The sequence below is a fragment of the Oncorhynchus tshawytscha genome, linkage group LG02 (genome assembly GCF_018296145.1).
Source record: "Oncorhynchus tshawytscha isolate Ot180627B linkage group LG02, Otsh_v2.0, whole genome shotgun sequence".
Lineage (NCBI taxonomy): Eukaryota > Metazoa > Chordata > Actinopteri > Salmoniformes > Salmonidae > Oncorhynchus > Oncorhynchus tshawytscha.
This window is the reverse complement of record NC_056430.1, coordinates 21,980,722-22,007,313: the sequence shown is the minus strand read 5'-3', so window position 1 is coordinate 22,007,313 and position 26,592 is coordinate 21,980,722. Positions and strand designations below refer to the sequence as shown.

Here is a 26,592-nt window from a genome sequence, read left to right as displayed (position 1 = left end):
TCCTGGGCCTGCTCTCTTCGACCAACGTTCTTACAAATCTTGACCTTGCTGGCAGGTGGACAGACAAACTAATTATGAGTGGGCCAGAATCCCTATGTGGACTGGACTGGACCAGGCCCAATATTCCTGTCTGTCATACCCCTGCTGGTGGTGAAAACACTTTCTCTGAGGTGGATACATGGGGTCGTAGGTTACCTATGAGGCACTGTCAACAATGCTATCCTGACATGACTCTGTATCATGACTCAAATCTCAAACATAAACAATGCCAATCATTAACACTAATTATTCAATAAGCCAATTATATTAATTAACCAATTGAGAATATTTGAACCATTCTATACATGTTTTGTAGTGCTGTAGGTATTATCTTTTCTTATTTATATTTTTGATCATTAGAGTAGTTTGAAGCTATACTACAGGCCAGGGCCCAGGCCAAAGACCAGGGTGGATAAATGTCAAACTACATAACAGCACCACCTTGTGTTCAATCGAGGAACCTTTTGACAATATAAATCGTTTTTAAAACACTTTTCATGGCGCTACTGTAAATACCAAACAGAGGAGGCTGGTGGGAGGAGTTATAGGAGGACAGGCTCATTGTAATGGCTGGTGTTCATATGTTTGATGTGTTTGATACCGTTCCATTGATTCCATTCCAGCAATTAGAATGAGCCCTTCCTCCTATTGCTCCGCCTACCAGCCTCCTCTGATACCAAATAATACATAGGGCTCTGTCTAAGACCAAAGGATATCTGATAATGCTATAAACGGGGCTATGTTTGCTTGAAATGTTGCTTCATTTATACACCAGAATAGGTCTGTTGGACATCAAAACATGATAGCTGAAATTAATGACAGGGACAAGTCGATCTAATGAATAAGCAATTTATTCATATCAATACAATAACGATTTTAATAATGAAATAACTGATTTTGAAAAGGTAGGGCTTGCACATGATCATATAACAATGACTACTTGTCTAGGCTATGTATTTTAGTCCTGGCTTGGTCAAGCTCTAGCATGTCAGCAGCAGCCACAGGTGAGTTGTTTCACTGCTCTCCAAACATGGCGGAGGAATCCTCCCTTATTTCTGGGGCAATTTACGGTCACCTGAAAGATAGGAAGAAGTCATATTTGTATTCACCTCCAAATCTACTGTACTCTTTGCAGACCATGTTCTGTACATTGATTTGTTGTCACACTTGAAAGGTCCTCATATGTCAATGATCTGCGAAGAGTGTATGAGGCTGAATAGTCTGCTAGTCCACATTGTCAATAGCATATTTGAGTGACTAAAAAACTTTAATTGTATTCATAGAGAGAGCTTACTCTGTAGCTGATTAACTCTGATCCAACAACAATGGGATCCGAGAACAACACTGATGGGGTTCAGTGACCTATCAACCTTTCCACAACCATTCTGGAGACTATAAAACACAGCTCCTTGTCCTCCATGAAGGCATCAATATGAAGTTGGTTTGCAGGGAATGCTGAAACGTACCCAGAGTAGAGCATATCTCTAAGATCAGAGTCGACCTTTCATAGGTTCTCTTCACATTCAGGTATATATTCAAGGCTCTTAGGAGAGCTTTGCTCTTTGGAGCTTTGGCAAACTCGTTTTGAACCAAAGCTGATTTGCAAAGCAAAAGTGCGTCGTCATGTCTTTATCGATCATAGTCATGACGGGGTCAATTGAAAAGATGTGCAGAAATTGTGAATTAGGCATAGTTCCAGTGGACATTAGGGTCCAGTAGTTCACAGCTTTGTGTTCTTAAACTCTGCAGTTCTCTCCACAGTCACTAGGTCTCACAGGGTACCGTTGAGAGTACACACTGGGAAAGAGCTACATCATGGCTCTCACAATCAGGCAGGCAATGTCTCTGGACACCATTTGGCTCTTAGAGGAGACATTGTACTGAAGGATCATCTTTGTGCTCGACCAGTCAGAGCGCTGGGCCAGTTGATCATTCACAGAGGCTAGAATCTCTTCCACCTCAAGTGGAAGTTGGCCTCTGTTTCTCCATTGGCGACTGACATTCCAAGGCCCGCAGACAGGTGGTTCTCCAGACCCTCAGGACGAGTGTGGCTTCCTTCTTTGGTGCCTCAGAGTATATTTGGCTCAGTAGTTTGGCTCTACAACCCTGCACAACGTTGGGATTAATCACAAGACGTTCTCCGTGGAGAAGAGGGGACTTACTGCCAAGGTGTGAGTCAGACTTCTGGATAAAATGGAAGTTTACACAGCAGGAGGGTCCAGTTATTCAGTCACATGTGATAAGCTGACAGAGTTACACAGAGCTGACAGAGTTACACAGAGTTATACAGAGTTACAGCTTGAGCATTTACTTGAGTCATTTTCTATCTCTACTTTTACTCAAGTATGACAATTGAGTACTTTTTCCACCACTGCACTACAGAGGCCTACAAACAGGGAACTATGGAACTGATGTGCATATATTACTAGCTAAGAAACACTTGTATCAAGTAAAGTGACTCACAAGTTAGGAGAGGAAAGGGAGGAACACATTGACCCTCCAATGCCATGCAGTGGCTGAGCGGATGGGCTGTCACTGAACAACCCTATCATCACAATGTGTCAATGCAATAGGTTCAGAGCATATTAACAGCTAATAAACTCAAATGATATTTTACTACTGCCTATCTTATGACCTTGCCAGTTCAACAATGGTGAGATCCCTGCCTTCCCTGTTTTATTTTTGAAACCTGAAGTTACAACAAAGGTAATCATGCTGTTAACGGCTTCTCGGTTTTGACATGTCTAGCACTCTGAAATAAGCACATCCTTTTTCTGAAATAAAAAAATATACTCTACCGGTTAAATGTTTTAGAACACTTATTCATTCACTTGTTGGCTGCGTTTCATTCACTCTGCGGTCCGACTCATCCCAAACCAGGGGGATTGTGAAGGCCCGGTCATCTGATGCAGCACTCCACCACTCTCCTTGGTAAAAATAGATCTTACACAGCCTGGACATGTGTTGGGTCATTGTCCTGTTGAAAAACAAATGAAAGTCCCACTATATATTTATATTATGCCAGTTCAGTGGTTTTAAATTTTAAACAAAATAGTAAACGTATCTTCGCATCATGTGGATCGCTACATACGTAGGAAGGCTACAATTTCATCACTAATAGCCTACCTTTACAGTTAGGCTACTGCAATTTATTTACTATCCATTGGATGCCATAGGCTACTATCCGACTGATGTATAATTTATTTCGTGTTTTTTCAAAAATGCGAACGTGTATTTCCTTGAAAATTAAAAAATGACTTTCAAGTCTCTGCCGAAACCCGGGATCGAACCAGGGACATTTAGATCTTCAGTCTAACGCTCTCCCAACTGAGCTATTTCGGCAGACATGCTATGAACGAATCGAACAGACATTTTGAACAACTCCAATGCCTTGTGGGATATGTTAGTTTCTGTGCAACTTGACAGATGCACCTGTAGAGGTCGCCATAAGGCTAAAGATTGTAATGTGACGTGTAACCAAAGATGGTTTAGAAATGTCTTTCTGTACAGCAAATGTTTGGTATAATTTATGTTGAATATTATTGTATTACATTGTGTTACATTGTAAACAAAATACTATATTGACCAAAAAACAACAATATGAAATACACCCCAAAAAACAACAATATGAAATACACCCCATATACTACCCACCACTACGACCTGTACGCTCTCGTTGGCTGGCCCTCGCTTCATACTCCTTGCCAAACTCACTGGCTCCAGGTCATCTACAAGTCTTTACTAGGTAAAGCCCCACATTATCTCAGCTCACTGGTCACCATAGCAGCACCCACCCGTAGCACGCGCTCCAGCAGGTATATCTCACTGGTCACCCCCAAAGCCAATTCTTCCTTTGGCCGCCTCTCCTTCCAGTTCTCTGCTGCCAGTGACTGAAACGAACTGCCAAAATCACTAAAGCTAGAGACTCTTACCTCCCTCACTAGCTTTAAGCACCAACTGTCAGAGCAGCTCACAGATCACTGCACCTGTACATAGCTCATCTGTGAATAGCCCATCCAATTTATCTCATCCCCATTCTGTATTTATTTATTTATCTTGCTCCTTTGCACCCCAGTATCTCTACTTGCACATTCATCTTCTGCACATTCTACCATTCCAGTGTTTAATTGCTATATTGTAATTACTTCACCACCATGGCCTATTTAAATAAATAAATAAACATTTTAAAAAATGTAATCTCGATAGTAGTGCCTGCAGCTCACTCTGTTGATGGTTGTTGAACTATTGCTCCTGTGCTTTGCATGTCCTGCAGCTACAGCCCACACATATAACTTATTTTGCCTTGCCATGCTCAATTCAGCCTGTACTCAAACTGTAGATAGTGTGCTCATAGCAACAGAGAACCCATCATTTGTACACACACACACACACACACACACACACACACACACACACACACACACACACACACACACACACACACACACACACACACACACACACACACACACACACACACACACACACACACACACACACACACACACACACACACACACACACGTGGCTGTGTACGTGAGTGAGTGTGGCTGTGTACATGAGTGTGTGTGGACATGCATGATAAAGTTGTTACCTTCTGCCTCCAGCTGCAGCCCTCACAGCAGGCCTCCCCTTAACACATTTCTCTACTGAAGGAAAGACTTTCATGAAGCACTGTAGCTCCCCAGGCTTCAATCGCAAGCAATTTTAAACCATGTATTCTAAAGTGGCTGTATTCATGTAGCACTATGTGGTACTCATCTTTATTCATGGAGAATGTGCCTGTTATTGAAAAACCTATAGATGACAACAAGAACACAGAAAAATAGAAGCCAGATTAAAGGTGATTGACTGCAAACACAAGCCCCAATACAATAATCACATTTATTGATATTTTCATTGTCTTCTCTCTATACATTTAGATACAAGAAAACAACACAATGGGAATTTATACAATGAATACATGTGATGCATGTGCGTATATAAAGCAGGTATGAACATTCAGTAGCATAAATCCATCACATTTGTCTCAGGTTTTATGATGATAAGTCTATAAGATACAGTCCCACTGGGAGTTGAAGGTCTGTGTGTGCACCACAGAACAGTACGGTGCTGAAATCAAACAATTAGCCAATAGTGTTCTGTTTAGTTTTTACCTCGCCTACACCAGTGGAGGCTGCTGAGGGGACGACGACTCATAATAATGACTGGAATGGAGAAAATGGAATGGCCATGTGTTTGATGTATTTGATACCATTCCACTAATCCCACTCCAGCCATTACCACGAGCCTGTCCTCCCCATTAAAACGCCACCAACCTCCTGTGGCATACACATGTTTAACTTCTTTTTTCAGTCCTTTATTTTCTCATCTTATTTTTTTACCCATATGCGCAAATAACGAATACATTTTGAAAAACTATGTAGGCTAAAATCAAATCTACTACCGGCATATTTATTTGTCACATGCACCAAATACAACTGGTGTAGACTTTACCATAGAATGCTTGCTTACTAACCCTAAATATACCAGTAGTACACAAACCTACCTGTGTTTCCTACGGGCAAATTATTCCTACAGGCAAATTATTACAAAAACACGGTCCTGTTCATTTGCGCCCGGCTCTGGGGACTTTTGCAGGTACAAAGGTGTTTAATTGGTTTGACACAAGGGTTGACAAGATGGCCATGACAGATGTCCTCTACTATAACAACATCACTCTTTGTAATATGACCAAATGATGTGGGGACCAACCGACAAGGTGGAAATCACATTGAATAAGTTACAATGTCTATTTTATATACAATACATCACAACAGATAAATATCAATACATGATTACAAATTCAGTGCCAAATAGTGATTTGTGGACATATTTATGAGCTTTGTGGGAGTTTATCTGTCAACAATTAAACATTGTTTGTCATCTATTTACTACAAACTATCTAACACAACACTGTACATTACATCTCTCTCTCTCTCTCTCTCTCTCTCTCTTTATCTCTCTCTCTCTCTTTTTCTCTCTCTCTCTCTTTCTCTCTCTCTCTCTCTCTCTCTCTCTCTCTCTCTCTCTCTCTCTCTCTCTCTCTTTTTCTCTCTCTTTTTCTCTCTCTTTTTCTCTCTCTCTCTCTCTCTCGATGCAGACAGACATTTATAAGCATCAGAATCGCTGTCAACCTATATTGAACAAAAAGATAAACACAACTTGTAAAGAGTTGGTCCCATGTTTCATAAGCTGAAATAAAAAATCCCAGAAATGTTCCATATGCACAAAAAGCTTATTGGTCACAAATCTGTTTACATCCCTGTTAGTTGAGCATTTCTCCTTTGCCAAGATAATCCATCCACTTGACAGGTGTGGCATATCAAGAAGCTGATTAAACAGCATGAGAGAGAGAGAGAGAGAGAGAGAGAGAGAGAGAGAGAGGAGGAGGAAGGAAGGGAGGGAGTGGAGGAGTTGTAGATCGGCATTTATTGATTTGTGGACACATTTATGAGCTTTGTGGAAGTTTATCTGTCAACATTAAAACATTGCCAGTCATCTGTTTACTACAAACTATCCAATGCAACAGTCTATTACATAGGGAGATCTTTAACCTCTCTGTATCTCCCCTCCTCTCTCTATTTACAGTGCCTTCAGAAAGTATTCATACCCCCTTGTCTTCTTCCACATTTTGTTGTGTTACAGTCTGAATTTAAAATTAATTAAATTGAGATTTTGTGTCAATGTTATACCCACAATATCCCATAATGTCAAAGTGGAATTATGATTTATAATTTTTTACAAATTCATAAAAAATGAAAAGGTGAAAGATCTTGAGTCAATAAATATTCAACCCCTTTGTTATGGAAAGCCTAATAAAAAATAATAAAAAAACATTTTTCATTTCACCTTTATTTAACCAGGTAGGCTAGTTGAGAACAAGTTCTCATTTGCAACAGCGACCTGGCCAAGATAAAGCATAGCAGTGTGAACAGACAACACAGAGTTACACATGGAGTAAACAACAAATAAGTTAAGGAGTAAAAATGTGCATAAGTCACATACAGTGGGGCAAAAAAGTATTTAGTCAGCCACCAATTGTGCAAGTTCTCCCACTTAAAAAGATGAGAGAGGCCTGTAATTTTCATCATAGGTACACTTCAACTATGACAGACAAAATGAGTAAAAAAAATCCAGAAAATCACATTGTAGGACTTTTAATGAATTTATTTGCAAATTATGGTGACATTTACTATTAGAGATTTACCCAGAAAGAATGACATCTGTAATCGCGGCTAAAGGTGATTCTAGCATGTATAGACTCAGGGGTGTGTGTTAAATAAATGTGTTAACATTTCTAAAAACATGTTTTCACTTTGTCATTATGGGGTATTGTGTGTAGATGGGTGAGTCCAAAACTCTATTCAACCCAATTTGAATTCCATCTGTAACTCAACAAAATATTGAATAAGTCAAGGGGTCTGAAAACTTTCTGAAGTCACTGTATATGAATAGATAATAGTGTACACTATGTACATAGTTCCATCTTATATTATATCAGTAGGATATATACATCTTCTTGTTCAGAATCAATGACACCTTTAAACCCATTCTTAAAATAGTTAAGGCATGTGTAATACAGATGTAGGATCTTCATTTGATCACTCTTTTGTTGCTGACCATTTTCCTGCTCAGCAGGAAATGCAATCTTTCTGTGCATTCAAGTTTTAAAAAGGCATCTATATTTTATCATTTCCACTTTAAAATGTCAGACTTGATTTACCCTAAACAATTTTTAACAAACTAATGGACATTTAAAAAAATGTCCATTAATTACAATCCACATAATAATTCACATTTCCTGTTGATGCAGGATTCTTTTCCTTTTGTAGTGAACTGGCTTCAATTAAGGTCCTACATCTGTATTTAGCAGATCCAAAATAATATGTATTTGTGTATCTATATGGGTGCCAATGTTTTTGTGTTGTCTTAGAAGCTGCTTTCCAATGCTTGAGTGGGTGGAATTCTGATCCTCTGCTGGCCAAACAGACACTCATATAGGCTACTGTAAAGAAGTTACATAAGTATCTTAGTGTTTGCACTCAGTGGTATATAGCAGGGTTCCCTAAACCCAGTCCTGCACCTGGGGGAGGGGGGTGCAGCTAGTGTGTGCTATTCTTCAGGGGCTCTACCAGGCAACGGTCAATGGTTTCGCTGCCCTCCAGCTGTAACTGTCGTCCCTTCCTTGGCTCCACCCAGGAGTTGTGTGTGACGGTCTCTCCTGGCGAGGGGTCCACCTGCAGTAGTGACACCACCCTCTTCTTCACCTTGGCTCTGAGGGCAAGCCGCAGCTTCTGCCTGGTGAAGGCATAGAGCAGTGGGTGGGAGATGGTGGTGCCATAGGCCAGGGCCAGGAACCAGAGGCGCAGGCTGACCAGGGTGTCACTGGGGCCCAGGCCCAGGATCAACACATTGGCCACGGACAGAGGAGCCCAGCAACCTAGGAATGTGGAGACGATGAGGAGTGACATCCTGAAGACGCGCCGCTGGCGCTCCCGCCGGTCCCGGTGACGCCTCACGGCCCGCCGCAAGGCAATGATGGCCGACACAGATGCCTGAACAGTGGGACTGGTGACAGGGGCAGCAGCAGCAGCAGCAGCACCTTCTGAGCTAACCAGAGGGGCTGAGGACAGGGCTCGGGGGGAGGTGGCTGTGGGGGATGGGATGAGTGGAGGGTGAGATAGGTGCTTGGTTGTGTCTGTACAATGCTCTCCTCCCTCTATCACTCCCAGCCCTGCCTTCTGCTTCTGTATTTTACGTCGCCCCCTGCAGGAGGGTGCCCTGAAGCATTGGCTCTTTTTAATATGGGAGCCGATGCGAATGTTCAAGGCCCGCAGGATCCGTGAGTATGTGAACAGCATGACTGCCACTGTGATAAAGAAGATGGGCACCTGCAGCAGCAGGTGGTAGTACATGGCCAGGCCTGTGTGGTAGCCCTGTCCACCTACACAAAGCAGCGTCCGGTTACGCCACACTAGTGCCAGGGGGGTGTCGGGGGAGGAGGTGGAGCTGTGCTGTCTACTCTCCGCCCCTCCGGTGAGAAACTCCACCTCCAGAAAGGGGATGAAGAAGACGGCCAGAGACGTGGCCCAGACGGCAGCCAGCAGTAGCCCCGCCCTCTGCGGGGTAAGCAACCGGTTGGCGGGTCGGACAGAGATGTCATAGCGGTCCACGCTGATGACCAGCACATTGATGGCGGTGGCGATGGAGGCGAAGGTGACACAGGCCTCGTGGAAGCAGCAGAGCAGGGCCAGGTTGGGCCCTGGGGGCAGAAGCACCACCACCAGGGTCAGAGGCAGACACAGCACGCACAACATCACGTCCAGCACATGCAGGTTGACCGTGACCATGTTGCTGACCGAGTCGACCAGGTTGGACTGAGAGCAGTAGAGCACCAGCACGGTCAAGTTGCTGCTGAAGCCTAGCACCAGCTCTAGCATGAGGAAGGCGGTCAGTGACACCTGGAAGCCCAGGGGGTAGGGCACGTACCAGGCTGTGCTGGAGGAGACACTTTCCCCCGAGACCTCCTCCAGGGCCCCCACACTTACCACCGTCCCAGCCCAGTCGCTCAGGGCTGGGGTCGGGGTGTAGCTGTCCGTCTCCATGGTGGTGACTTCTCAAGCGTCAGGGGTAGTAGTAACCGTCACAGCCATGATGTGTTCCCATTGTGCAAACTGGCTCCATGATGATGGTGATGGAGAACAGCGCAGTAACGGTCCTGTAGAGAAAGCGAGACGGGGGATAAATTGTGTGTCTGACGGGGGTCTTGAAATGGTAAAAGCTATAAGGCAAAGATAAGTAATCAAACACACAGGCAATCAATTGCTCTTAATGGATTCTCAGAATTGACACATTCAACAACTTAGAAATAGGTTCTGATCTTTGGCCAGTAAGCTATAACTTGGATCACCTGCTAGATCGTTCTGCCAATTTGGTGACTTTTGAGATATGTAATTTAACCTAATTGTAACATTTTGTCATAAAGAGCACATGTTCAACTTCATAAAAAACATGTTTTCCCATCTCAAGAGGTTAAATATAAAAATATATACAGTGGGGCAAATGTAATTTTCATCATAGGTACACTTCAACTATGACAGACAAAATGAGAAAAAAATCCAGAAAATCACATTGTAGGATTTTTAATGAATTCATTTGCAAATTATGGTGGAAAATAAGTATTTGGTCACCTACAAACAAGCAAGATTTCTGGCTCTCACAGACCTGTAACAACTTCTTTAAGAGGCTCCTCTGTCCTCCACTCGTTACCTGTATTAATGGCACCTGTTTGAACTTGTTATCAGTATAAAAGACACCTGTCCACAACCTCAAACAGTCACACTCCAAACTCCACTATGGCCAAGACCAAAGAGCTGTCAAAGGACACCAGAAACAAAATAGTAGACCAGGCTGGGAAGACTGAATCTGCAATAGGTAAGCAGCTTGGTTTGAAGAAATCAACTGTGGGAGCAATTATTAGGAAATGGAAGACATACAAGACCACTGATAATCTCCCTCGATCTGGGGCTCCACGCAAGATCTCACCCCGTGGGGTCAAAATGATCACAAGAACGGTGAGCAAAAATCCCAGAACCACACGGGGGGACCTAGTGAATGACCTGCAGAGAGCTGGGACCCAAGTAACAAAGCCTACCATCAGTAACACACTACGCCGCTAGGGACTCAAATCCTGCAGTGCCAGACGTGTCCCGCTGCTTTAGCCAGTACATGTCCAGGCCCGTCTGAAGTTTGCTAGAGAGCATTTGGATGATCCAGAAGAAGATTGGGAGAATGTCATATTGTCAGATGAAACCAAAATATAACTTTTTGGTAAAAACTCAACTTGTCGTGTTTGGAGGACAAAGAATGCTGAGTTGCATCCACAGAACACCATACCTACTGTGAAGCATGGGGGTGGAAACATCATGCTTTGGGGCGTTTTTTCTGCAAAGGGACCAGGACGACTGATCCATGTAAAGGAAAGAATGAATGGGGCCATGTATCGTGAGATTTTGAGTGAAAACCTCCTTCCATCAGCAAGGGCATTGAAGATGAAACGTGGCTGGGTCTTTCAGCATGACAATGATCCCAAACATACCGCCCGGGGCAACAAAGGAGTGGCTTCGTAAGAAGAATTTCAAGGTCCTGGAGTGGCCTAGCCAGTCTCCAGATCTCAACCCCATAGAAAATCTTTGGAGGGAATTGAAAGTCCATGTTGCCCAGCAACAGCCCCAAAACATCACTGCTCTAGAGGAGATCTGCATGGAGTAATGGGCCAAAATACCAGCAACAGTGTGTGAAAACCTTGTGAAGACTTACAGAAAACATTTGACCTCTGTCATTGCCAACAAAGGGTATATAACAAAGTATTGAGATAAACTTTTGTTATTGTCCCAAAACTTTTTTTCCACCATAATTTGCAAATAAATAAATTAAAAATCCTACAATGTGATTTTCTGGATTTTTTTTCTAATTTTGTCTGTCATAGTTGAAGTGTACCTATGATGAAAATTACAGGCCTCTCTCATCTTTTTAAGTGGGAGAACTTGCACAATTGGTGGCTGACTAAATACTTTTTTGCCCCACTGTATACTGGTAAGTGCCTATTAAGTGCCAAATAAAGTAACAGGGTTTCCGTAACAGGGTTGATGATTTCATCTTAAATCAGCCATGAATCCCATTGTGACAGGGATAATGGAAGCTTGTTGTGTGCAACAGGGATTGTTAATTGAATGCAAGGTCCACCATTTTTCCCCCTTCACATTCTAGCCTGTTGTCTATGGGTAACAGATTTGACGTGTTATGCTTGACCTGCTCAGTTTTCCACCACAAAACACCAGAAAAGGGCCAAAAATAGTAGAACCAGCTCACCTGCTTTTACATTATGATTTTACTATTAGATGTTCAATGTTTATTTAAAAATATATATTTATTAAGGAATAGTTTCACCATATTCGAAACGAGTTCAGTTCACATAACAGGGCTGACCTTAAAATGAGGGACAGACGTAAATTAATCACTAATCACATGAACTAAATAATCATACTCAGAAATTACTTTGTCAAAGCAACAAAATAACTAGGGCTTTACAATGATGGTGAAAACCTGGAGAAATGTAGAGGTGACGTGGGTTAAAATCTTCCCTAGAAGTCACAGAGGGCGCACAGAGTGACATGTCAAAGTCTTTATTCATATAAAAAATCTGATTGATTGAATTTTCCATGTGGTCTATATTAAATGGCCCTTCATTGAATATAAGAGGCTTTTAAAATGATCGTTTTTGCATATATGTTTTGCGTAAAGTGCTTAGACTTTATTGAGCAGTTTGTCAGAATTGACAGCTCTTGAAATACATTTTAGGGCATCATAATAAATTCAGAGAAACGGCAGTAGGTCATCTAGAAGCGTCTGTATAATCCCCTGGAGGAGAAATCTACGTCAGGGCTCTCTGACAGATACGGCCTCTTTCATCTCCTCAAAGAGATTGACTAAATGTCAGCATTAGTCAAGGTGGCTTTGGTATACAATTCACAGAGCTACTGTAAGAGACTATTTACAGTGTTACATCAGGACACGCAGCAAAACAGACAAACATGCATGAACAACACATATTTTATAATAAGATATCATTTGTTATTTATGGTGTACAATCATTTCCTGACATTCCCACTTGAAACTGATGAATCCATGTTTGTGTGTAAGAGATGAGAGGAAGTATTAAATATACTAATGCAACTGCAGTAAGTAATTGCAAGCTCTTTTTACATTGCTGTACAATAAAGATGTAACCAACGCACCGATCCACTGCACAGTCTCTCACATACGCTGTGTACATTGCACCCGCAGAAACACAAACAGCCAAACAAAGTACTGTGCTAAGCCATGTGTGTCAGTGGAATGAAGCGTTCAGAGATAAAATGTATAATTTGTTTTCTATACTGAGGGGCTCGTGGGTAATCAGATTAGTGTCTACATGCCAGACTATAACCCCATGCTGTATTGACAGCATACCAGTGGTGATGTCCATGACACAATTCCCAAACATTGATTAGGGGCCAGCTGCTGAGGGCAATCAATTGATTAATCGAAATCCCAATCTTTGCTCTAAATCAGGAAATTGCGCCAGATCCCAACCCCCTCTGCACTACTCTAGAAATAACACATTTGGTTGAACGATGGACCCAATCTCTCATGTTGTCATTGCCATAGCAACTGAGCTGCGAGGGTCTAAATTAATCAGGGAACACAGATGCTGTAGTACTATGGAGCTACTGTGTGACACCATGTTGGTGACAGTGTTAAGCGACCCACGATAGGCTACAGTTACAGCCTCCTTGTTGGGGTTCTAGAAACAGGCAATACTTGTAGAGTTTATTCCAGCACTGGAAGGCGCGTGAGAACATCAATTAAGACATGATGAGATAAATGCCAAGGCATTTTGCCAGTATATTCTAAAAGAGAAAACAATGAACCTATAGTGAAAAGAGATAAGGAGAGGTCAGGTAGAAAGGGATGAGGGGAAAGAGGGGTAAATGAGGTGAGAATTAGATGGGTAGGACTAGGGAGGGAGGGATGTGTATGGAGCACTGCAGTCCTATGCTCACTTATTAAAGAGATTTCCAGCTGGCTGGGTTCGTGGGCAGACTGGCTAATCACCACTAGGCTATGAGATGATAGAGAGATACATACAGTGAGACAGGGACTGCGGCTGAACGAATCAGTTGGACGGGCCATTGATTTCCATAGGCGGACACCTTTTTTTGTGGGGGGGCAGGGGGAGCTTACTATTTATCCTACCATTTCTAATCTATCTGCATGAGTTATGATTACTTTTATATGCACATTTTTGTGGTACAGTTTAATTTCTATAATAAAGTTTTAATTTTTCATAATCAGTGTAATGTGGTTAATTATAAAAATATATATATATATAAATCTAAAAAACTAAATTCAACTAAGATGAGAGCACCAGCCTCTGCCATATGGACACATTGATAGCCTACACTGTGATCCATTAGTGGCTAAAGACATTACCGTATGGAATTCAGAGATAGCCTATAGGCCAAATTCAGCTGTAATCTATAACTTCCATCTTCAACTAAGTAAAATACATAGGCCTAAAGCCGACAAATAAAAACAGAAGAAAATATCCTGATGAAAACTCCGGCACCAGAGAGCTTGGGACAGAGATTTTTTTTAATGGCATCTTCACTGGATATATGGGATCATCAGATCATGATATGTTTCTCTTTCACACCGAGGCCTGGGAGTGTGTTGGATTTTTTTTCCAAATACTGTGAAGAACTATTATTATTTGCAAAGGATGTACTTAAAAAAAAAAATACTTTGTTGACTTACAGTGTGAGGTGAAGAAAAAATGAATGAGAAGCTCAGCTTATTGGCAGTGGACGTGGTGAGTCAAGACAATCAAAAATCAGACATCCCAAATGGGCACTTTCCTACATATGCATGCAGCATGCCAGCTAGGCCTACTTCTATGCCTGCTCTGGCACGCACACCCTCTGTATGTTCCTAGAGAAAAACCAGACACTCATTACTCACATGGAGCACTCCAAACAAAAGACAATGAAAAAAATTACAAAACTCGTCAATTATGGTTATCAAATAAACCAAAACTTGCTTCTCACAAGTGTAGCAGATTCTGAACTCTGCAAACAACGTTTTTACATTTACTTGGCCTACTGGTGACATACGGAATTGGGAATTTATGAAAAATCAATACAATCAACGGGCAAACAATTCACACAACGAATGTGAAAGAATTGACGGGAGACAGCTAAGTGCATTCTGGAGAGCTGAGTGCATGTATTCTGAAGAGCTGAGTGCATGTATTCTGGAGAGCTGAGTGCATGTATTCTGGAGAGCTGAGTGCATGTATTCTGGAGAGCTGAGTGCATGTATTCTGGAGAGCTGAGTGCATTCTGGAGAGCTGAGTGCATGTATTCTGGAGAGCTGAGTGCATGTATTCTGGAGAGCTGAGTGCATGTATTCTGGAGAGCTGAGTGCATGTATTCTGGAGAGAGACAGGCCATATCTTTGCCACACACCCCTCAACTTCTTCTTGTTGCAACATTTGAAATTATACTCAAGACACATTATCTTCACACATATTTTAGATGCTTTTCACTGACAGCCTCAACTCAATCAGCTCGGTCTATTGCCACACGCGCTGCCCAATTTGAGGGCTTCCCAAATAGGCATACTGTAAGCCTACACACTTGTGAGTTGAAACAATCCACAGCAATTTAAATAAGCTAATGATCCTCTGTGGCTAAGTCAAGCTCTCTGGTGAAGTACTTTGAATGATTTTATTTAGACAGGAGTTACTATATAATTTGGGCAAAACATCAATTTACTTTAGGGGGAGCCAGCATCCGAACAGTGCACCATGCAATTGCCAAATATTCTTTCCAGTTCGCAAGTGGCTGAAACTAGAGATCTCTATATAGTAATGAGATGCTCATGTCTCTGGCCTAACAATGGGAGTCGTTGTCCCAAAGGTGGGAAGGCAGGCTACAAGCTTAGGTCTGGATGATATGCCCATAAAAACACATTGGGCTTATTCTGGACAGATTTTGGTAAGAGTGAGCCCTCTCGCTTCGCCTCTTCCTCTTTGCTGGAGAAATCATCTGAGCGAGCCAAACAGCACCCCTCTGTCTTAATATATGTAGCCCATGTATATGATCCTGTCTGTCCAAAAATAGTATGACATGCCATACTATTGTTTTCCAGACAGCATCAGATACATCCTCTACACATTCTGAGACAGAGGGGTGCTGTTTGGCTCACTTGGATGCTTTAAGAGAAGGATTGAGGGATGAAGGGAGGCAAGAATGGCAATCATGCTGCGCAGGTAAACAAGATGCCCCAGGGAGAGAAGATGGAGTTGTGTTTTTTCCACTCCAATCTCTCCCATCAGCATATCCCTGTTCCTGCCTGCTCTAATGCTCCCTCTACTTTGTGTTTTCCTCAAAGGCCTTACACCCATATCATCTACCTTACACACATCTCATCCACCTTACACACACGCACCTTACGTACACTTTACACACGCACATCATCTACCTTAGACACATATCATCTACCTTACACACACTTCATCCACCTTACACACACACATCATCCATCTTACACACACACACACACACACACATCATCCACTTTACACACGCACATCATCCACTTTACACACACATCATCTACCTTACACACACATCATCCACTTTACACACGCACATCATCCACTTTACACACACATCATCCACCTTACACACACATCATCTACCTTACACCCAGGTAGTTTAGTGGTTAGAGCGTTGGGCCAATAACCGAATCCCTGAGCTGACAAGGTAAAAATCTGTCATTCTGCCCCTGAGCAAGGCAGAAAACCCACTGTTCCCAGGGCACTGAAGACGTGGATGTCAATTAAGGCAGCCCCCGCACCTCTCTGATTCAGAGGTTGTTGGGTTAAATGCGGAAGACACATTTCAGTTGAAGGCGTTCAGTTGTACAACTGACTAGGCATCCCCCTTTCCCTTTCCTTTCCACACATCATCTACCTTACACGGACATCATTCACATTACACACACAGATCATCCACCCTGTGTTGAGAGCTGCATGATAACAGGTGGGACACTTATTATCTCTCTTGATAGGGGGAGACAACTTCATTCCTACCTAAAATGTAAGGAACTGCAGTCTCTGTGATGATGATAGTGGAACGATGTAGAGTGGAATCCTGTTGTACTGAGTATCCAATACCTTGTTGTTCTCCTGCATGGCTGTGCTTCACGGACCCCACCCCCACCACCACGTTGAACAATATAACTAGGTTATGTCACCCTGCGTTGTCCTTGCAAATTATAGGTTCAGGAGCAAAAGCAGACATTGACACTCAAGAAGGTGTTTTGATTTTTTAAAGACCATCCAATATGACCTTGGTTTGACCTCGACACAGGGCCACAGGGTCACATGGCCTTTACAGCCGCATGTCTGATCACTGAACACAGGGGAGCCTCACCTTCTACATGTGGAAGACCTTGGTTACCATAAGTGTCAAAGTGTTTTTCCCATCTCAAGGGAGAGAGCTCCCATCTGGCAGACCAGAAAAGTGTTAATAGTTCCCCTTGTTAGATCAGTGTCTAGACAGTCAGTGATGAAAGCACTGCAGAGAGCGCAACAAGGGTTCTACCAGATTTCAACTTGGCACCAGTCTAGCTACGAGCTGTCCATCCTGATCACTCAGCAGTGAATAATCAGCATGCTCCGCAGGTCTGCACCCTCAGAGTCAGTCCCAAGCTCTGGATAGTGTGAACTCAGGTGAAGCAGCTATGGAGCTAACTTCCTAATTAAGACCTCTGTTGCTGCTAGAGGAGGAGGCCCACAGGGAAGCTCTGCTCCACCAAGAACAACGGAATTCATAAGAGCCCGGTATAGCAGGATCTAATGAATGCCCAACAAGGCACCTGTTGAGTCAGCAGCCTGAATACAATAACTACTCCTTGCACTCTGCTGAGTTTATAATGAAGACTGACTTACTTATCTACTGAGACTTTAAGGGAGAGAAGAGGGAGGGAAAAAGAAAGTGTATAATATTGCCAGGGATGAAAAATCCCGACTTAAGGGACAGAGGGAGATTGTGTTTGAATCATAAGGGCTGTGGTATTCATAAAAGTGGGGTCAGTTTGGAGAAGAAAGCGGGTTCTGCTCCATTTATAATTGGTGGAATAGAAATAAACAAGTATTTATTTAGGTTGAAATCTGAGGCTGGTAACTCTAATGAATGTCTCCTCTCCATCAGAAGTAACTCTGGGTCTTTCTTTCCTGTGGCGGTCCTCATGAGAGCCAGTTTCATCATAGCCCTTCATGGTTTTTGCGACTGCACTTGAAGAAACTTTCAAGGTTCTTGAAATGTTCCTTATTGACTGACCTTCCTGTCTTCAAGTAATGATGGACTGTCGTTTCTCTTTGCTTATTTGAGCTGTTCTTGCCATAATATGGACTTGGTCTGTTACCGAATAGGGCTATCTTCTGTATACCACCCCTACCTTGTCACAACATAACTGATTGGTACTACTGTGCAGTATCGAAGAGCCCTCAGTGCTGCTCGATCATCCAACTTAATTGAGGAGAAAAATAACAATCCAAAATGTATTTTTGATGCTGTCGCAAAGCTAACTAAAAAGCAGAATTCCACAAGGGAGGATGACTTTCACTTCAGCAGTGATAAATTCATGAACTTCTTTGATGAAAAGATCATGATCATTAGAAAGCAAATTACAGACTCCTCTTTAAATCTGTGTATTTCCCCAAAGCTCAATTGTCCTGAGTCTGCACAACACTGCCAGGACCTAGGATCAAGGGAGACACTCAAGTTTTTTAATACTATCTCTCTTGACACATTGATGAAAATAGTCATGGCCTCTAAACCTTCAAGTTGCATATTGGACCCTATTCCAACTAAACTACTGAAAGAGCTGCTTCCTGTGCTTGGCCCTCCTATGTTGAACATAATAAACGGCTCTCTATCCACCGGATGTGTACCAAACTCACTAAAAGTGGCAGTAATAAAGCCTCTCTTGAAAAAGCCAAACCTTGAGCAAGAAAATATTTTTTTAAACTAAATCAGCCGTTAACAAATCTCCCATTCCTCTTAAAAATGTTAGAAAAAGCTGTTGCGCAGCAACGCACTGCTTTCCTGAAGACAAACGATGTATACGAAACGCTTCAGTCTGGTTTTCGACCCCATCATAGCACTGAGACTGCACTCGTGAAGGTGGTAAATTACCTTTAATGGCATCAGACAAAGGCTCTGCATCTGTCCTCGTGAGCCTAAATCTTAGTGCTGCTTTATTTACCATTGATCACCACATTCTTTTGGAGAGATTGGAAACCCAAATTGGTCTACACAGACAAGTTCTGGCCTGGTTTAGATCTTATCTGTCAGAAAGATATCAGTTTGACTCTGTGGATGGTTTGCCTTCTGACAAATCAACTGTACATTTCGGCATTCGTCAAGGTTCCATTTTAGGACCACTATTGTTTTCACTATATGTTTTTCCTCTTGGTGATGTCATTCGGAAACATCGTATTAACTTTCACTGCTATGCGGACGATACATAGCTGTACATTTTGATGAAACATGGTGAAGCCCAAAAATTGCCCTCCCTGGAAGCCTGTGTTTCAGACATAAGGCATCTTTTTTTTTCTAAGCTCAGACAAAACAGAGATGCTAGTTCTAGGTCCCAAGAAACAAAGATATCTTCTGTTGGATCTGACCATTAATCTTGATGGTTGTGCAGTCATCTCAAATAAAACTGTGAAGGACCTTGGTGTTACTCTGGACCCTGATCTCTCTTTTGACAAACATATCAAGAATATTTCAAGGACAGTTTTTTTCCATCTTCATAACATTGCAAACATCAGAAACTTCTGTCCAAAAATGTTTTTGTCACTTCTAGATTAGGCTACTGCAATGCTCTACTTTCCAGCTTCCCAGATACAAGCACTAAAAACACTTCAGTTTAGTGCTAAACACGGCTGCTAGAATCTTGACTAGAACCAAAAAATGTGATCATATTACTCCAGTGCTAGCCTCTCTACACTGGCTTCCTGTTAAGGCTAGGGCAGATTTCAAGGTTTTACTGCTAACCTACAAAGCATTACATGGGCTTGCTCCTACCCATCTTTCCGATTTGGTCCTGCCATACATACCTACACGTATGCTACGGTCACAAGATGCAGGCCTCCTTACTGTCCCGTAGAATTTCTAAGCAAACAGCTGGAGGCAGGTGCTTTCTCATATAGAGCTCAATTTTTATGGAATGGTCTGCCTATCCATGTGAGCACACTTGGACACTTGGTCTTGACCTTTAAGTCTTTATTGAAGACTCATCTCTTTAGTAGGTCCTATGTTTGAGTGTAGTCTGGCCCAGGGGTGCAAAGGTGAATGGAAAGACACTGGAGCGATGAACTGCCCTTGTTGTCTCTGCCTGGCCGGTTCCCCTCTCTCCACTGGGATTCTCTGCCTCTAACCCTATTACAGGGGCTGACTCACTGGCTTACTGGTGCTCTTCCTTGCCGTCCCTAGGAGGGTTGCGTCACTTGAGTGGGTTGAGTCACTGACGTAATCTTCCTGTCTGGGCTGGCTCCCCCCTCGGGTTTGTGCCGTGGGGGAGATCTTCGTGGGCTATACCTGGCCTTGTCTCAGGGTAGTAGGTTGGTGGTTGGGTGGTGTGGGGGCTGTGCTTTGGCAAGGTGGGTGGGGTTATATCCTACCTGTTTGGCCCTGTCCGGGGGTATCGTCGGACAGGGCCACATTGTCTCCCGACCCCTCCTGTCTCAGCCTTCAGTATTTATGCTGCTATAGTTTGTGTGCCGGAGGGCTAGGGTCAGTCTGTTATATCTGGAGTATTTCTCCTGTCTTATCCGGTGTCCTGTGTGAATTTAAGTTCCCTAATTCTCTCTCTCGGCCTGATGACTCCTTGTTGTCCCCAGTCCAACTGGTCATGCTGCTGCCCCAGTTTCAACTGCGGATTCCAACACACACACACACACACACACACACACACACACACACACACACACACACACACACACACACACACACACACACACACACACACACACACACACACACACACACACACACACACACTTTTTCCTAAATTAATACATGGACAATTAATGTATATAGTGTGTTATATATAGTGGCATACACTGAGTGTACAAAACATTAGGAACACCTTCCTAATATGAGCTGCACCCCCTTTTGCCTTCAGAACAGCCTCAATTCGTTGGAGCATGGACTCTACAAGGTGTCGGAGGCGTTCCACAGGGTAGCTGGCCCATATTGACTCCAATGCTTCCCACAGTTGTGTCAAGTTAACTTGATGTCCTTTGGGTGGTGGACCATTCTTGATACACACGGGAAACTGTTGAGCGTCAAAAACCCAGCAGTGTTGCAGTTCTTGACGTACTGAAACCGGTGGCACTTAAATCTTTTGTCTTGCCCATTTACCCTCTGAATGACACACATACACAATCCATGTCTCAATTGCCTCAAGGCTTGAAAATCCTTCTTTAACCTATCTCCTCCCCTTCATCTACACTGACTGAAGTGGATTTAATAAGTGACATCAGTAAGGGATCATAGCTTTCACCTGAATCCACCTGGTCAGTCTATGTCATGGGAAAGAGCAGGTGTTCCTAATGTTTTGTACACATACATGTATAGTCCCTTGCACTTGTTTCAGCTTTCTTGGTCACTACGAGTGCTTCCTTTTGGTATAAAATATTTCCTTCCTGTAAACAGAAGGAAATGGCTGAATATGGAATATCGTGAGGTACTGACAACGGTCTCCTAATTAGTCATGTGACCAACTCCGTAACACACTTAGAGAGCCATATTTTCAACTCATTAACTCCAAGACTTGAAATGTGAATTATCTGTCTATTCCAGTGCTCTGACCTTCACCAATAGCATACAAAACATAGCCAATCGAGGGCTACAGGCCTGTTCAACTGTGATTTTCTTATTGACCATCTGTTTGGAATTTTAACAGCCACTCATTCTGTGTTACGGACCAATCCTTTCTTTTATTGCAGAAATCCAATTACCATTTCTTTCCAGGCCATAAACATTTTTGTTAATTTCAAAATGGCGCTAAGGAGCAGTTAGAACCACAACTATTCTGGTTGAAAGTGAGGTTGCATGAATTGGTAGAAAATACAAGGAGCACAAGGAGAGGCAAGCGGATGAAAGCAGGAAAAGACAATGATGGTGTACTGGTGGTGTGACAGAGATGTAGAAGATCAGGCCTTCTGTAAAAGTAACATTTAATATAGCTAGGTCAAACAGTCTATTAAAAGTCGTTGTATATAGAGGCCTTATGTAAGGCCCATTTAGGGAGTAAAATGTAATTTACATAATACATTTTTTAAATGTGCTTTATCTTTATAAGATTCCTCTAGTTTAGGTAAACATTGTGAAGCTTTTTAATTTTGTGGGAAAACTGTCCAAACAGCATGTTGGTCAGATGGAAGGTTGGACCTTGAGAGGCAGAGACACGTGTTCATTGTGTTGCCCTATCACCTGAATGATTTATGGTTGGGCTTTTACAGAAATATGGACCTGAAATAGAACGATTGTGAAAACTTGAGCAGGTTAGACAGAGAGACAGAGAGAGAGAGAGAGAGAGAGAGAGAGAGAGAGAGAGAGAGAGAGATTGAGAACGAGAGCAAGAGGAGATGCAGAGGAAGAAGAGCCTTTTGATAGTGTGTGTGTTTGTTTGTGGGTGTGTGCGTGTGTGTATACGCATGTGTGCATTAGTACATGTACAGTTGAAGTCGGAAGTTTACATACACCTGAGCCAAATATATTTAAACTCAGTTTTTCACAATTCCTGACATTTAATCCTAGTTAAGATCCCTGTCTTAAGTCAGTTCAGATCACCACTTCATTTTAAGAATGTGAAATGTCAGAATAATAGTAGAGAGAATGATTTATTTCAGCTTTTATTTCTTTCATCACATTCCCAGTGGGTCTGAAGTTTACATACAGTCAATTAGTATTTGGTAGCATTGCCTTTAAATTGTTAAACTTGGGTCAAATGTTTCAGGTAGCCTTCCACAAGCTTCCCAATATAAGTTGGGTGAATTTCCGTCCATTCCTCCTGACAGAGCTGGTGTAACTGAGACAGGTTTGTAGGCCTCCTTGCTCGCGCATGCTTTTTCAGTTCTGTTCAAACATTTTCTATGGGATTGAGGTCAAGGCTTTGTGATGGCCACTCCAATACCTTGACTTTGTTGTCCTTAAGCCATTTTGCCACAATTGTGGATGTATACTTGGGGTCATTGTCCATTTGGAAGACAATTTGCGACCAAGCTTTAACTTCCTGACTGAACATCTTGAGATGTTGCTTCAATATATCCACATAATTTCTCTACCTCATGATGCCATCTATTTTGTGAAGTGCACCAGTCCCCCCTGCAGCAAAGCACCCCCACAACATGATGCTGCCACCCTCATGCTTCACAGTTGGGATGGCCTCCCCCTTTTTCCTCCAAACATAACGATGGTCATTATGGCCAAACAGTTCTATTTTTGTTTCATCTGACTAGAGGACATTTCTCCAAAAAGCATGATCTTTGTCCCCATGTACAGTTGCAAACCGTAGTCTGTTTTTTTTATGGCAGTTTTGGAGCAGTGGCTTCTTCCTTGCTGAATGGCCTTTCAGGTTATGTCGATATAGGACTCATTTTACTGTGGATATAGATACTTTTGTACCCGTCCCCCCCAGCATCTTCACAAGGTCCTTTGCTGTTGTATTGGGATTGATTTGCACTTTTCGCACCAAAGTACGTTAATCTCTAGGATACAGAACGCGTCTCCTTCCTGAGCGGTATGACGGCTGCGTGGTCCCATGGTGTTTATACTTGCGTACTATTGTTTGTACAGATGAACGTGGTACCTTCAGGTGTTTGGAAATTGCTCCCAAGGATGAACCAGACTTGTGGAGGCCTACAATTCTTCCCTGAGGACTTGATTTCTTTTGATTTTCCCATGATGTCAAGCAAAGAGGCACTGAGTTTGAAGGTAGGCCTTGAAATACATCCACAGGTACACCTCCAATTGACTCAAATAAGGTCAATTTGACCATCAAGAAGCTTCTAAAGCATGACGTAATTTTCTGGAATTTTCCAAGCTGTTTAAAGACACAGTCAACTTAGTTTATGTAAACTTCTGAACCACTGGAATTGTTATACAGTGAGTTAAAAGTGAAATAATCTGTCTGTAAACAATTGTTGGAAGAATGACTTGTGTCATGCACAAAGTAGATGTCCTAACCGACTTGCCAAAACTATAGTTTGTTAACGAGAAATTTGTGGAGTGTTTGAGAAATGTTTTAATGACTCCAAGCTAAGTGAATGTAAACTTCCGACTTCAACTGTACATGTGTGCATGTGACTTTGTGTGTGTGTGGATGACCAGAAATACCCACAATAATAGTAAACAAAACCAAATTTGACCAACTTGGGACATTTTGTTAGTCCCCACTAGGTCAAATGCTATTAGTGTTGGGGTTAAAATTACATTAAGGGTTAGGGTTAGGAGCTAGGGTTAGTTTTAGTGTTAGGAGCTAGGGTTAGGTTTAGGGTTAGTGCTAAAGTTAGGTTTAGGGTTAAGGTTAAGGTAAGAGTACGGGCTAGGGAAAATAAGATTTTGAATTGGACTGAATTGTGTCCCCAGAAGGTTAGCTGTACAATACCGTATGTGTGTGTGTGTGTGTGTGTGTGTGTGTAGGGGAGGGGCAGAGGATGAGGAATGCTGGACATAAATCCACTTGGCTAAAATGATGAGGTTACTTATCTACAGCAGAAGGCAATTAGAGGACAATTAATCCAATTAATCTTCTGGCTGCAGGGAGACAGAGAGCAGAGTGATGTCTCTGCTGCCAACATTCCCGCCATTATGAATGTGGCTCTGTATGTCTGTGAAGAGGTTGCCCTCTGTTCACTATCAAAGTATTTCACAGAAGAACACACACAAGACTCTACAGGGAGGTAGGAGAGTTCACACCCAAATCCTTTCATTAAGACCATACCCCTCTCTCATGAATTCCTTCTTTCCACCTTTCCCTCTCTCTACCACTCCCCCCATAGACATTTTATCTTCCCATTCCCTTCTCCATTTCCCCTTTCTCAATTTGGATTTCATCAGCTGGAGCCATCTGCTTTTAGTATCACTTTCCCAACTAACTCTCACAGTCTCACTGCAGAATTAGACATTCACATTCTCCAAATGTCAAATTTTGAAGTTAGGCTCTCATTCTGAGAAATAAAAATCCAGTGTCCACAACTGGGATCACACACGCAACCTTCTGACTCTGGATCAATCCCAGTTGTGGACATTAGTTTCTTATCTTTGTTTTTAACCCTATCCCAGACCTTAACCCTTATCTTAACCATTTGGAATGTGTGCCTAAACTTAGCCCCAAACCTTAACCCCAATGAGTACCGGTTTTGAAGGCATTTCCCAACATCCTCAGGACATGGCTAGACATTCAATTTCAAAGTCAATCTTGAATGACCTGGCTGCACTTTCCATTCCCTGTCAATAGGTTCACTTCCACCTCTCTTTCTATCTTCTCTCCCAGTATCATTGATGTATCTGCACATCACACATTCACTCCTGGATATTGGCCTATTGAATGCAGAGAGAGAGATGGTTTCCTAGTCAGACCTCTGAAGACTGCAGTGGAGGTATTCCCAGAGGAGTGTGGGAGAAACACATAGCCTCTGCGCCTGTGTATGTTCCCACAATAAAGCCTGGTGGGTTGAAAATAGCTCATACTCATACTCAAGTCAATCAATACTACTTAGCCTACTTACAGACTTACCACCAAAAACCCAAGAAAGCAAAATTAGTCCCATTTCTCTTACTACAGTTTACATTATTATCTAGAAATAACAAATCAATACTCAAAAGTAATTTGATGCAAAAGAAACACTGACCTATTTGGTAGATAAAATAACACACTAGGACTCTACCACAAGGAAAATAGAGCTATGACATAATAATACACACAAAGATGAAGGCTTTTTTGTTTACATGTTCAACAATGTATTACTATTGATGTTATTACAATATTATATGGAAGATAAGGTACAAGGTGTTATTGGACTACAAGGAAGTAGCCAAACAATGTAGACACATACTATAGAGGGACACATTCATTTGAACATTTATTAATTCATGCAGTGTGTTTAAATTTAAGATGTTATTTGAAGTTGCTCAGGTAAATTGTGGAACAGGACTTACCTGTTTGTAGCTCTCTGTCTTCTATTTGTTGTATTTCATATCATGTTTAATTCCTATGTAATGTGATTATATTAATGCTGTTGTCGTCTACATCCCTGTCACTCTCATGTAAAAGCTGCGCTGTTGCCTCTGTGTTGGAGATGATTGTCCTGCAACAGTATTATGCACCGTGAAGAATCCCGTCAACATGTTGTGAGTGTCTTCGGAGACCACATGCTGCTCAGCAGAGAGAGTACGCTACCACTAGTCACATCAGACGTAGAGCTGCTTTCCCTCCATCCGATAACGGGCTTGCACATACTGCACAGTGCGGCGTAGGATTCAGTAATTACTTTATTTCGCGCCCTGAGTGACAGGAGGGAGGTGCTTCATTTTACAAGGAAGGTCAACTCTAGCGTGTAGAAAAGCATATGGTAAATCCTGTAAAGGCAGGATTTCATTGAGTAACCAAGAGGAACAACAAAATACACACCCTGTAACGAATGCAGTCAAGTTGAAATAAAATAAGGGTATAGTGTCTGGTTTATTTTAGATTAAACTAAAAGGACAGTGCCTTCAAAAACATTCATACCCCTTCACTTCTTCCACATTTTGTTGTGTTACAGTCTGATTTCAAAATTGATGAAATACTCCCCCCACCCACCCACACACAATACCCCATAATGAC

The 26,592-nt window shown here is 42.3% G+C and overlaps 1 protein-coding gene, 1 long non-coding RNA gene and 1 other non-coding gene across 3 annotated transcripts; all 3 read right to left on the bottom strand.

Moving 5' to 3' along the window:
• Positions 1 to 872: 872 nt before the first annotated feature.
• On the bottom strand, positions 873 to 3,412 carry LOC121840717. Its single transcript, XR_006079851.1, has 3 exons — positions 3,166 to 3,412; positions 2,838 to 3,016; positions 873 to 1,114 (listed from the first exon to the last, which is right to left on the bottom strand). It is a non-coding gene; the product is annotated as an uncharacterized LOC121840717 (long non-coding RNA).
• Positions 3,309 to 3,381, bottom strand: trnaf-gaa. The gene has a single exon. It is a non-coding gene; the product is annotated as a tRNA-Phe (tRNA).
• Positions 3,413 to 7,189: 3,777 nt separating the features above from the next.
• Positions 7,190 to 26,216, bottom strand: LOC112262447 (G-protein coupled receptor 22-like). The gene is made up of 2 exons (XM_024438096.2): positions 25,926 to 26,216; positions 7,190 to 9,799 (listed from the first exon to the last, which is right to left on the bottom strand). The coding sequence occupies exon 2, from the start codon at positions 9,684 to 9,686 to the stop codon at positions 8,184 to 8,186; it is 1,503 nt and encodes a 500-aa protein (XP_024293864.1). The 5' UTR covers positions 9,687 to 9,799; positions 25,926 to 26,216; the 3' UTR covers positions 7,190 to 8,183.
• Between the last annotated feature and the right edge of the window lie 376 nt (positions 26,217 to 26,592).